Raw genomic sequence first — 13,749 nt, 5'->3', positions numbered from 1 at the left:
TTCCTGTTTTATTAGTATAGTTTATTCAGCTAAATAATCATAGTTAGTTTTGTTACAGCTCAGGATGATAGGGCATTTAATCCCTTATGCATTCAGGAAAAAAAAACTTAATTATTTATCACAAGTTTCTCAATTTCAGCATAAAAGCAGTAACGCAGCTATTGTGAGTCGTGTCGGTATAGCTATACCGCAAGCATTACACCCTGTAACGCAACATCCATTCCACACTCAAAAAAATGACGTTTTTGTGTGGGATTTTTATAGCGCCGGTATTACAGGTTGTGCGGTGAGGCTAAAAAGCTTGCGTTACAGCCTATACCGACACAATCCATACTGCCATCTGAGACCAGTAGTTATGAGTATTGCACCACAAAAATGTTTCACAAAACTCATACCTAAAGTGTTACAAAGTACACTAACACCCATAAACTACCTATTAACCCGTAAACCGCTGCCGTCCCACACCGCAAACACTATATTAAATGTATTAACCGCTAATCTGCCGCCTATCCAAATTATGACTATTAAATGCATTTATTAACCCCTAATCTGCCGCTCCCGACATCGCCGACACTAATGAAAATTATTAACCCCTATTCCACCTCTCTCCGACATCACCGCCACTATAATAAAGTTATTAACCCCTATTCTGCCGCTCCCTGACATCGTCAACACTATAATAAAGTTATTAACCCCTAAACCTCCGGCTTCCCACATCTCCGCAACTAAATAAACCTATTAACCCCTAAACCTCCGGCTTCCCACATCTCAGCCACTAATAAACCTATTAACCCCTAAACCGTCGGCCCCCCGCATTGCAAAACAATAAATTAAACTATTAACCCCTAGACCTTACACCCCCCTAACTTTAAATTAAAATTACAATATAACTACAGTATATTTAAATAAATAAAAACTTACCTGTGAAATAAAAATAAACCTAACATTAAACTATAAATTAGCCTAACCTTACTATTCTAATAAAATAAAAAAATACTACCAATTAAAATATCTAAATTACAAATTTAAAAAAAAACTAACACTACAAAAAAAAACCCTAAATTACACCTAATCTAATAGCTCTATGAAAATAAAAAAGCCCCCCCCCAAAATAAAACCCCCTAGCCTACAATAAACTACCAATAGGCCTTTAGTAGGACATTGCCCTAAGTTAAACAGCTCTTTTACCTGTAAAAAAATGCAAAGTCCCCTAAACAGTAAAACCCACCACCCAACCAAACCCCCAAAATAAAAAAAAAACTAACTCTAAAAAAAAACTAAGCTACCCATTGCCCCTAAAGGGGCATTTTTTTATGGGCATTGCCCTTAAAAGGGCATTCAGCTCTTTTTCAAAAGCCCAAACCCTAATTTGAAAAAAACACCCACCCAAAAATAAAAAAATACCTAACACTAACCCCAGAATATCTACTCACAGTTGTTGAAGTCCGGACATCCAGACGGAGATAAGTCTTCATCCAGGCAGGGAGAAGTCTTCATCCAGGCAGCGACATCTTCATCTATCGCAGGGGCGTCTTCTATTTTCATCCCGGTGGGGCAGAGCAGCGAAGACATCCAGCAGATAGTGTCTTCTTCATACGGTCCCCGCCGTACACTGAAGCTTCAATGCAAGGTAGCCATTTCAAAATGGCGTACCTTGCATTCCTATTGGCTGATTTGATTCTTTAAATTCAAATCAGCCAATAGGATGAGAGCTTCTAAAATCCTATTGGCTGTTCAAAACAGCCAATAGGATGAGAGCTACTGAAAACCTTAAAGGTTTAGGGATTAATAACTTTATTATAGTGTCTGCGGTGTCGGGGAGCGGCAGAATAGGGATCAATAGCTTTATTAGAGTGTTGGCGATGTCGGGGAACTGTGGAATAGGGGTTAATAGCTTTATTATAGTGGTGGTGATATCAGGGAGCAGCAGATTAGGGGTAAATAACTTTATTTAGGTGGCTTCGATGTCGGGGGCGGCGGATTAAAGGTGTTTAGACTTGGGGTTTATGTTAGGGTGTTAGGTTTAAACTTAACTTTTCCCCCCCCCCCCCCATAGACATCAATGGGGTTGCGTTACGGAGATTTTTTTATTACGCTCTTCAGGTTTTTTTTCTAACACTCTCTCCCCAATGATGTCTATGGGAGAAAGCATGCATGAGCACGTCAAATCAGCCCTTGGCTTTTGTGTGGTATGGAGCTTAACGCCACCATATAGCATGCACAAGGAGGCTTTTCAGTAACTCGTAATGGCAGCGTAACTCGTGAAATAACGCAACTTTTTTGGCGTTAGTTTCACACCCTGTTTAGTGAAAAACTCGTAATCTAGGTGTATGTATCTAATTAGCTACAACAAAAAAAAGAAGAAATATTGAAGGGGTTTGCCCCTGGACTGCAAAATAACACAAAGTTTGCTAACACCATGAGTTTTAAATCAGTTCAAACTGATTGTCTTGTACAATGCAGAACCTTTGCAATACAATGCTTATATGCTGCTGTTATATGTACTATGCAAATATAAAAACATGACTGTCCTTTAAGAGTTTTCTGAATGATTAGTGAATCTAGGACAAAATCATCTTTAATGGTACCTGAGAAAAATACAATCTTTTTTTTTTTTTTTTTTTTTCCAACAGCTAAAATATTGTTTTTATTGTTTGTTTTAACTTTGAACTAATAAGTGTCATCTGACTAACACATCTTTATTTCCTACCAATAAAAATTACCTTTTCTTACAGCATAGCTAAGCTGTTGTTGCTTCCCTTTGTATCACAGAGTATGACCATACACATTTAACAGGAGATAATTATCAAGTTTATGTCTCAGCCTTCGTCATATGCTGTTTGCATATTTGAGTGTCGTGTCTCTATCCTGACAATGCTTGGAGGAATCCAAGTTTATTTTTAACACACATTTTTTTCCTGCATGGGGATAAAAGACAGGTATTCGTTATAGTTCTAGGACAACTGGATGCATCTTTGTGTTGTGGGTCAACCGTAAAAGTAAGTTATTCTGCAACTGTACTTCTTATAGTATTGTAGGTACTTGTGAGCATATGCTAACTTGTAACACTGCAGGGATTTCTCATTCCTTGATGGATAGGATTGCCCGCAGTACATTGTACGTATACATTAACTATTTGTGTTATTAGTCAAGGGATTTAAAGAAACATTAAAGATGTAGAAAGATAGATAGATAGATAGATAGATAGATAGATAGATAGATAGATAGATAGATAGATAGATAGATAGATAGATGGAAAGATAGATGTATATTAAGTGCTCAAGACACATGCACACTTCTGAGCATACTTCGGTATGCTCTCATAGAAAACAGCTAACTTTGAACAAAAAACATTAAGGGGGAAAAATAAATTTGTTAATAGTTGTAATTGTAAACTATTTTTTTTTATTGTGTGGTACAGTGTGTGTGTGTTTATAATGTCTGACATGCCAATTTGTGGGCCCAAACCTTAAAGGGACAGTCTACTCCAGAATGTTTATTGTTTAAAAAGATAGATACTCCCTTTATTTCCCGTTCCCCAGTTTTGCATAACCTAAACCAACACAGTTATATTAATATACTTTTTACCTCTGTAATTACCTTGTATATAATACTCTGCAGACTGCCTCCTTATCTCAGTTCTTTTGACAGACTTGCATTTTAGCCAATCAGTGCTGACTCCTAGGTAACTCCACAGGAATTAGCACAATGTTATCTATGTGGCTCACATGAGCTAGCGCTCTCTAGCTGTGAAAAACTGTCAAAGTGCACTCAGATAAGAGGCAGCCTTCAGCGACTTAGAAATTAGCATATGAGCCTACCTAGGTTTAGCTTTAAACAAATAATACCAAGAGAACAAATTTGATGATAAAAGTAAATTGGAAAGTTGTTTAAAATTGCATGTCCTATCTGAATCATGAAAGTTTAATTTTGACTAGTATGTCCCTTTAATTTGAGCACCTTCACAGGTAAGAAGACCAGATAAGAAGACTAAGGTTAGGACCCATATACTGGAGGTGCCATAGAGAGACTCTTGGGTTTATCATTTCTTGGCCAGAAGCTGTAATTAAATCCTCTATTATGTAGTTTCAGCTTCAGCTGCTTTTAGTCTAAGGGTTAGTGTCAGCTAATTTCTTTTGCAGTATTTATTGATATTTGTGATTATTCCTTAGGGGATTTTGCACTCAGTCTGCTCTTCCTGTGTCAGGGGTTGAGCTACTATTTTATCTGAGTATACTAGCCTGGTATGGGAGGTGCACGAATCCTGTCTGTGTAGTCCATTTCCAGTTTTTGTTTTTTTTTTAGGGGGGTTGCTTTTGTTTTTATTTTATAAAATGTTTTCACACATTAGAACATTTTATCTTTGTTTTACAATATCCCTTTATGAATGCATGATGCGCTTTAAACTTCTTAAAGGGAAATAGTGCACTAGATTTTTCTTTGCATAAATGTTTTGTAGATGATACATTTATGTAGCCCATCTGGGAGTGTTTTTGTAATTATAGTGTTGTTTATTTTTAAATAACATTGTGCTGATTTTCAGACTCCTAATCAAGCCCCAAACCTTTAGATGTATACTGATGTCTACAGACTTCCTATTGCTTCTGTTTGTATAATGGATCTATACATATGCTGGGGGGGTGGGGGTCAGCTCACAGTGGGCGTCCCAGCTTTAAGATATCAACAGTGCTAAACTGTGAGCTTCTAAGTAAGTTTTTGAAAAGTTTAAATTGGATTTTTATATCAGTATCTGTGCATATTATTCTTTATAGTAGTGTCTATTACATGCAGTTATATAAAAAATTGGTGTATACTGTCCCTTTAAGGGATGTGGATAAAGCACAATTTAAATTACTGTAAAACAAACAAATGAATTGTGAATGTATAATACATTGTTTATTTGTTTACAATGCTTAATTAAACATCTCATTATGGATTTAATGTTGAGATGAATGTCTCTTTGTGTCAGAGTACAACATTTTATTGATCATATAAAAATGAATTACTGTTGAATTACTCGTGCTAACATACAAGCAAATTACCGTGCATTCCATTTTTGGAAAATTATGACAAAGCCTTATGTTTATATAGAATAAATGTAAACTAGAGCTGAACAACTCCAGGTACCCAAAATCACTATTCTTTGAAGAATACATTTTTTTTCACAATTGGATTAAACTGGAACTCATGAATCCCAAATAGTATCTTAACCTCAGAAATTAAAGGTGAAGTGGCCGATTTAACAAATGTCGGACGGACATGATCCACTGTAGTGAATCATATCTGCCCGACATCGCTAAATACCAACATCATATGCTGCCAGCATTTAATATTGCACAAGCATTTCTAGTGAAATGCTTGTGCAATGCCGCCCCCTGCACATTCGCGGACAATCGGGCGCTAGCAGAGGGTAACAATCATTCCGATCATATCTGATCGGGATGATTGCTGTCCGCCACCTCAGAGACCGCTGCTTCTTAACTTATGTTTCCGGTAAACCTGAAGGCTTGTGCGAAAACAGCTGCATGTTAAATTGGCCCCGAAGTCTTTAATCATTGTGTTACCTCTCATTTGAAAAGTGGTCTTATTAGTGTCAATAGACCTAAAAATGCCTTTTTTTCATATCCCTTTAGCCCCTCCCATTATTTACTGCAGTGGGCTCATGTAGTTATCAGTTTTTGCAACTTCTATAGCTCCATGGTCTCTCAGGAAGATGTTGGTTTAATCTGATTGAAGCAATCCGTGATATTCCTGTTACCTTACTCCTGGTCTCAGACCACTCAGAACAGATGGCTATCACCCCTACTCAGCAGGTGCTGCAAGTTCCACTGTCCTTTAGCTGGATAATAAACTAAGGGGGGAATCACACTCACAAAAATATCCATTTGTAGTTGCTAATATATATATTATGTTTGCATTGCAGATATCAGCAATTACACATTGTATTGCAAAATATCTGCCTCTGGGAATGCTCAGTGTGGGCTTGAAATGAACGTTTCTAAATCAGAGCTTATTAGATTTTTTTTTTTATCTGGGACCCATTTTTACAATGGAATATTTTTGCTCCCCTGATTATTATAATATAATTCAAAACAAACCCTTTGTCAGACGGCCATGCACTTCGGTTTTTTATACATCAATGTACACAAGTGAGGGGATTGCTAACAGAAATAAGTGAATTCAGCATTTAGGCTTACTGTATAAATTCATATAACTTTCATATAGGCTTTTTCTCCATATGTGGCAGTGAGTAAAACCCGTGCACTGTGTATCCTCTGCACCCAATGGTCCCTCCAATTTCTTTGAGCAGTGTGTGCAAAAAAAATGGCCAAGTGATTAACATGTGTACGCACATTTAAAGAGGTACAAAATAAGCTATGTGCCCAACTCACATTAAGCAAAATAAAAAAAGCAACTGACTCATAAACAAACACACACAGACTCACTCATACATACACACTCACTTATTCATACACACACTCACTAATACATACACAAACACTCACTCATACACACACACACTCTTATACATACACACACACTCTCTCATACACACACACACACTCTTATACATACACACACACTCACACACTCTCTCATACACACACACTCTTATGCATACACCCACACTCACTAATTCATACATACACTCACACACTCACTTATACATACACACTCTTATACATACACACACTTTTACATATACCCACACTCACTAATACATACACAAACATTCACTCATACACACTCACTCACTCATACACACACAATCACTAATTCATACACACACACTCACTAATACACTCACACACTCTTTTACATACACACACACTCACTAATACATACACACATTCACTAATACATACACACACACTTGTACATACACCCACACTCACTAATTCATACACACACTCACACACTCACAAACACACACACTCACTACATACACAAACACTTACTCATACACACACACTTATTCACTTATACACGCACACATTCTTATACATACACTCACTAATTCAGACACACACACTCACTCACTCACTCACTCACTCACTCATACACACACTTGTACATATACACACACTCACACACTCACTAATTCATATACACACACTCACTAATGCATGCACACACACTCTCTCATACATACACACACTCACTCATACATATTCACACACACACCCACTAACTTTTACTGTACATACACACACACACTGACTAATACATACTCATACACACACATACATACACACACTCAAATACTCATTCATACATACACACACACTCTCACTCACTTATACATACAAATCTACTGACTAATACACACATACATACATATTCACTCACGCACTCACTAATACACACACACATACACTCACTCACTCATACATACACACTCTCTCATACATAAAAACACTTACTGGGACATATTCACACACATGTCCCTTTAAGCATACACAAAGTTTGGCTTCACACAATCTTGTTCATAAAAAAATTGTTCATAGGAAAATTAATTCAACTAAAATGATTTATATTAATGTTATGGGAAACCATAACACACACACACACACTCACTAACGTATATTGTACACATACACACACTCACTAACGTATATTGTACATGCTTACACACATACACTGACTCATACATACTCATAAACACACATACTGTACATACACACTCACCCACTCATGCACAAACACACACACACTCTCATGCATACACACACTCTCTCATATATACACTTATATACAGAGACACACATACACACTTACATATACATACATACACACACTCTCATAACACACACACACACTCTCTCATACACACACTCACACATGCACACATATTCACACATACACTCACAACACACACAGACACTTATACACAGATACATACATACACACATACATATACACACATACACACAGTCAGGGTTTCTTATAACATTAATACAAATAATTTTATCTGAATTAATTTTCCTTTATGAACAAGATGGCGTGAAGCCAAACTTTGTGTATGTTTAAAGGGACACTGTACCCAAAATTTTTATTTCGTGATTCAGGTAGAGCATGACATTTTAAGCAACTTTCTAATTTACTCCTATTATCAAATTTTCTTTATTCTCTTGGTATCTTTATTTGAAATGCAAGAATGTAAGTTTAGATGCCGGCCCATTTTTGGTGAACAACCTGGGTTGTCCTTGCTGATTGGTGGATAAATTCATCCACCAATAAAAAAGTGCTGTCCAGAGTACTGAAACCAAAAAAAAGTTTAGATGCCTTCTTTTTCAAATAATGATAGCAAGAGAACGAAGAAAATTTGACAATAGGAGTAAATTAGAAAGTTGCTTAAAATTGCATGCTTTTTCTGAATTACAAAAGAAAAAATTTGGGTACAGTGTCCCTTTAAAAGGGAATGAAACCCAACATTTTTAGTTTTCTTATTTTTAATTATTAAAATGGAGCATGGGATTTTGAACAACTTTCCAATGTACTTGTTTTATCCAATTTGCTTCAATCTCTTAGTATCCTTTTCTGAAGGAGCAGCTTTGCACTGCTGGGATCTATCTGAAGACGTCTGTTGAATCAATGAAAAGAGGTATTTTTGTGCAGCCACCAATCAGCAGCTAGCTCCCAGTAATGCATTGTAGCTCCTGAGCCTATCTAGACATGCTTTTCAACTAAGGATACCAAGAGAATGAAGCAATTTAGATAAAGGAAGCACAATGGAAAGTTTTTTAAAACCACATGCTCTCTCTGAATAATGAAAGTAAAATTCTGTGTTTCATGTCCCTTTAAGTAGCAATTGCAACATAGCCTTCTGTTGTATCAGGGGCCTGTCCTGCTCTCGTTTCTCCCTGTGCACAATCCCAGCCCCAAGACAAAATTAAACTTTCATGATTCAGATAGAGCAGCAATTTTAAACAACTTTCTAATTTACTTCTATTATCAAATTGTCTTCATTCTCTTGGTATCTTTTGTTGAAAAGTAGGGAGCTATGCTCAAGAGTGTGCACGTGTCTGCAGTACTATATGGCAGCAGTTTTAAAAGAATTGTATCAATTTGCAAGAGCACTAGAGGGCAGCGCTATTTCCTGCTAAGAAGTGATCCAGATGCCTACCTAGGTATCTCTTCAACAAAGAATAAAGCAAAACATTTTTTTAGGGGGTTTCATAGCCTTTTAAAATGGTATGCGTTATCTGAATCTTTAAAGAAAAAAAATAGGTTCCATGTCCCTTTAATTAAGGAAAATAAAATTTGTGCCACATAATCTATTGACACTCTATTAACAATAACAATAATAATAACAATAACAATAATAATAACAATAATAATAATAATAACAATAATAATAATAATAATAATTACATTATACTTTCATTTTTTATGTTGCCTATTTTTGATGTAAATGCTTGTTTCACTTCCTCCTTCCTGGGGGAATTTACTGAAGTATGCAACATTCTACACAGTGATTTATTAGTGTTTACAGAAACTTTAATTCCACCCTTCATTAAGGGACTCCCAGAATTGTTTGCACATTTCTTGCTGGAATATTGTAAGGGAAAAAAACATCAAAATGATGCTCTAAAAATTCTCTAAAATGAGAAGTTTATGATATTTTAAAGTAAAAATGTTCTTTTTTTCACTCTTTCTTTTTCATTTTTTTTCCAAGATGTTGGTGCTATTGGCCGTGTTATATCTCCTTGATGCACATGTCAGAGGTAAGTCTACTCTTCACAACAGCAAGTATTCCATTTGTATGCCAGCTTGTTCTATGGGGCAGTGCTGACTGTGCCTAGGGGTTCCCTGTACTGATGAAGCTTTACTAGGCTGAAACATACATCTTGGGCTAGTTCTTGCAATGATATAGAAAGAAATAGACTGGAATTTCAAGGCTGGACTGTCCCAAATATGATCAGAATTATTATGTTATAGGGATCTGTGGGCACCATCCACGGAACAGGCTGTTGTTATAGTGTTTATTTACAGTTGATAAAAATGTTTTCTCAAAGGGACAGTCTACAATTTTTTATTGTTAAAAAGATAATCCCTTTATTACCCATTCCCCAGTTTTGCATAACAAACACTGTTATATTAATACACTTTTTACCTCTGTGATTACCTTGTTTCTAAGCCTCTGCAGACTGCCCCCTTATCTCAGTTCTTTTGATAGATTTTTTTGGCCAAACAGTGCTGACTCTTAACTCCATGGGAGTGAGCACAATGTTATCTATATGACACACATGAACTAGCAGTGTCTAACTGTGAAAATGCACTGAGATAAGAAACAGTTCAACCTAGCCTACCTAGGTTTAGCTTTACACAAAGAATACCAAGAGAGCAAAGCAAGTTTTATGATAAAAGTACATTGGGAAGTTGTTTTAAAATTGCATTCCCTATCTGAATCATGAAAGTTTAATTCTGACTTGACTGTCCCTTTAAACACATTGTGAAACTATGGACTAGATAAGGAGCTGTAACATCAAAATGAAACTTTAGTAATTCAGAGTGTGCAATGTTAAAAAACGTTTTACTCCTATGAGCCTACTCTTTTCAACAAAGGATACTAAGAGAAAAAAAGCTGATTTTATCATAGAAATACATTTGAACCTTGTTTATTTAAAATTTGTCTTCACTGTAACTTTATTTGCTTATAACAACAACAAAAAATCATCAAAGGCTTTAAAGGGACATTACAGTGAAAAATTACAATTTCTAATTTGTAAAAGCGTGTAACACTTTAGCACCATCAAGCCTGCAATTCTGTATGTTTAATCCCTGCACTGCAAAGGTACCACTTGGGAGCTGCAGAGAACGGCTAGTCCAGAGAGGAAATTTCCCTTAAGCCAAAAAGTAGCAACCCTTACATGACCCAGCTGAGTTTGGTTCATCAGCTGTGCTGTTTTGTGAGAGCTCCCAAGTGGTAACTTAACTCTACAGTTAACACTTGGCAGGGACTATATTACAAGTGGAGTTAAATTTATCGCTCCTGGTTGCCTGTTAAATTAACACCCAACAAGTCACGCACACCAGATGGCATTTTCTCAAGTGCGCTAACCCAACATGAAACATAATATTTCACATTCCAATGTTCTTCACATAGCAGAAGTGTTCTATTTATTCATAAATACATATTCCTACATTTATCTGATGGTAGTTCAGTACAATATATGTATATACCTATATATTTATCTATTTATCTATCTATCTATCATCTATATATATATATACAGTATATATGATTATATATGTAAAGATATACACAGATCTATATGAGAAAATCTATTTAAAAATACTTAGAACATATTCCTCTATGTGAAGAACATTGGAATGTTATTTAAAATTAATATTACATAAATATGATTTTACATGTTTTCAGCTACTTGACTGCAAAGGGCTCCAATGTACTTATATATATATATATATATATATATATATATATATATATATATATATATATATATATATATGTGTGTGTGTGTACATATGTAACCATAGCTCTGAAGTCGCTTTAACCTGACGTGCATTAAATACAATTACGCTCAAGCAAACTTATTTACTTTCAACTTGTAATACGAGTGTTACGTGCCGACACGTGCAAACATCCGTGATATACCCTTATCGCTCAAGCGCAACAGTTAGCCACTCATAATCTAGCCCATAGAGTTGCAGGCTCTCTAATGCTAAAGTTACATCCTCTCACAAATCAGAGTGTGTTGTTTTTAAGGAGCCTGTAAAAGTTACATCTGGAAAGTGATAACATTTATTTTGACATTAATTTAACATTAACTGGACTCTTTATTTTTCCCCCTTCTTCCAAAATCTCCACCCCCCAATTTTCTATAACTGTTGATAATTCCATCATTACCCCTACCCCGCATGCCCGATGTCTTGGGGTCACACTTGACTCAGACCTTTCCTTTACTTCTCACATTCAGTCCTTGGCTAAAGCCTGCCGCTTCCACCTAAAAAACATCTCTAAAATTAGACATGTCCTTACACAAGACACAACTAAGATTTGAATCCACTCTCTCATCCTTTCCCGTCTTGACTACTGCAACTCTGTCCACTCTGGTCTCCCCAGCTTCCGCCTAGCTCCTTTACAATCTATAATGAATACCTCTGCCAGGCTCATCTTCCTTACACGTTGCTCTTCATCTGCTGCACCTCTCTGCCAATCCCTTCACTGGCTTCCTCTTGCCTCCTGGGTTAAACATAAAGTTCTCACTCTGACATACAAAGCCCTCAACTGCACTGCTCCCCACTACATTTCAGACCTTGTCTCCAGATACTCTCCCTCCCATCACCTTCGCTCTGCTCACAATTTCCTCCTCTCCTCCTCTCTTGTTACTTCCTCACATTCACGTTTACAGGACTTCTCCAGACTGGCCCCCATCCTGTGGAACTAACTTCCTCGCTCCACAAGACTCTCCCCTAGTTTTAACAGCTTCAAGCGCTCCCTAAAGACTCTACTATTCAGGGATACATACAACCAACACTAACCTTTCCTAACTCCATCGCATTCCCCTTGAACCCCTTAGAATGTAAGCCTATGAGCCCAGCTGTTTGTAGATCGCCTTCCTAAGAGCCGACTACAAAAGTTCAGCTCTCGGCAGGGTTATCTACCCATTTGATCCCTATAAATGTTATCCTGTATACCAACTATGTTTATAGCGCTGCTGAATCTGTTGGCGCTCTACAAATACCTGTTAATAATAATAATTATAATAATAATAATAATAATAAAATAATTAGCAAAAATGCAAGTCTGTAAATAGCACTGAGATAAGGGGGCAGTCTGCAGAGGCTTAGATACAAGGTAATCACAGTGGTAAAAATTATATTAATATAATAGTGTTTAGTATGCAAAACTGGGGAATGGGTAATAAAGGTATTATCTATACTTTTAAACAAAAAACATTTTAGAGTAGACTGTCCCTTTAAATAGTTAGAATTCAACAATACAGTCAAGATTTTCCTTACTTCCAGGCTAGACAAATTTAGGATTAACAATGACTCTTTAAAATAATGTACAGAAAATAACATGTTGATGGCCAACATTTAAGAAGCACCGGGCGGACAAGGCTAGTTCCAGCGAACCTGTCCACCCGGTATTGCGGCCAGCGGACATCAATATGTTGCTTACATTTATCATTGCACCAGCAGCTGCTAATGCAATGTTGCCCCTTGCTAGCGCTCGGCCAATCTTGCGACAGCAGAGACTGTCAATGCGTGCAGGTTAGGAAGCAGAGGTCCAATGACCGCTGCTTCCTAAGTAACTATCGGCTGCAGGCTTGCTTATGTGAGCCTGCACCAAAGCTACATAAAGCTGTATCTATTTCGGCCTATGTTTATTAAAAATAACAGTCATTGATGAACTGTGACTTGCTTGAAACTTTATTATTTTCATTGATGTGAAGTATATGTCTCTTTAATTTGTTAAACTGTAACATTCTAACTTCAAATTCAGTTTGTCCATCACAGGACTAGAATGATGTTGGTACAGGACATGGATAGCATGTGGGTGTGGCCAGGGCACTTTGTAAGTGGGATGTGGATAGACTCCATTTCAATTTGTGAAGTCGGGAACGTTAAAGGGAAGTAAGAGCAAATGTTGTGTGCGGAGGAGGTACAGACTTCCCAAACCCATTTGGGACCTCCTCTGCAATATAGTAGTACTGCCTTGTAACTAAGTATAGTATAGTTATATTATTATATACTATATACCTCCCAAGATTTCCC

General features: G+C 36.7%; 1 protein-coding gene across 1 annotated transcript in view; it reads left to right on the top strand.

Annotated features, from left to right (window-relative positions):
• The first annotated feature begins 2,866 nt into the window (after positions 1–2,866).
• LOC128639629 (pancreatic lipase-related protein 2-like) overlaps positions 2,867–13,749 on the top strand; it is a 76,418-nt gene continuing 65,535 nt past the window's right edge. The window contains exons 1-2 of the mRNA XM_053691755.1: positions 2,867–2,999; positions 9,680–9,728. Of these exons, the coding sequence (XP_053547730.1) occupies positions 9,680–9,728 (49 nt within the window). The 5' untranslated portion in view covers positions 2,867–2,999. The remainder of the gene's footprint in view (positions 3,000–9,679; positions 9,729–13,749) is intronic.

This window comes from Bombina bombina, chromosome 9 (assembly GCF_027579735.1).
Source record: "Bombina bombina isolate aBomBom1 chromosome 9, aBomBom1.pri, whole genome shotgun sequence".
Lineage (NCBI taxonomy): Eukaryota > Metazoa > Chordata > Amphibia > Anura > Bombinatoridae > Bombina > Bombina bombina.
This window is presented reverse-complemented; position numbering and strand designations above follow the sequence as displayed.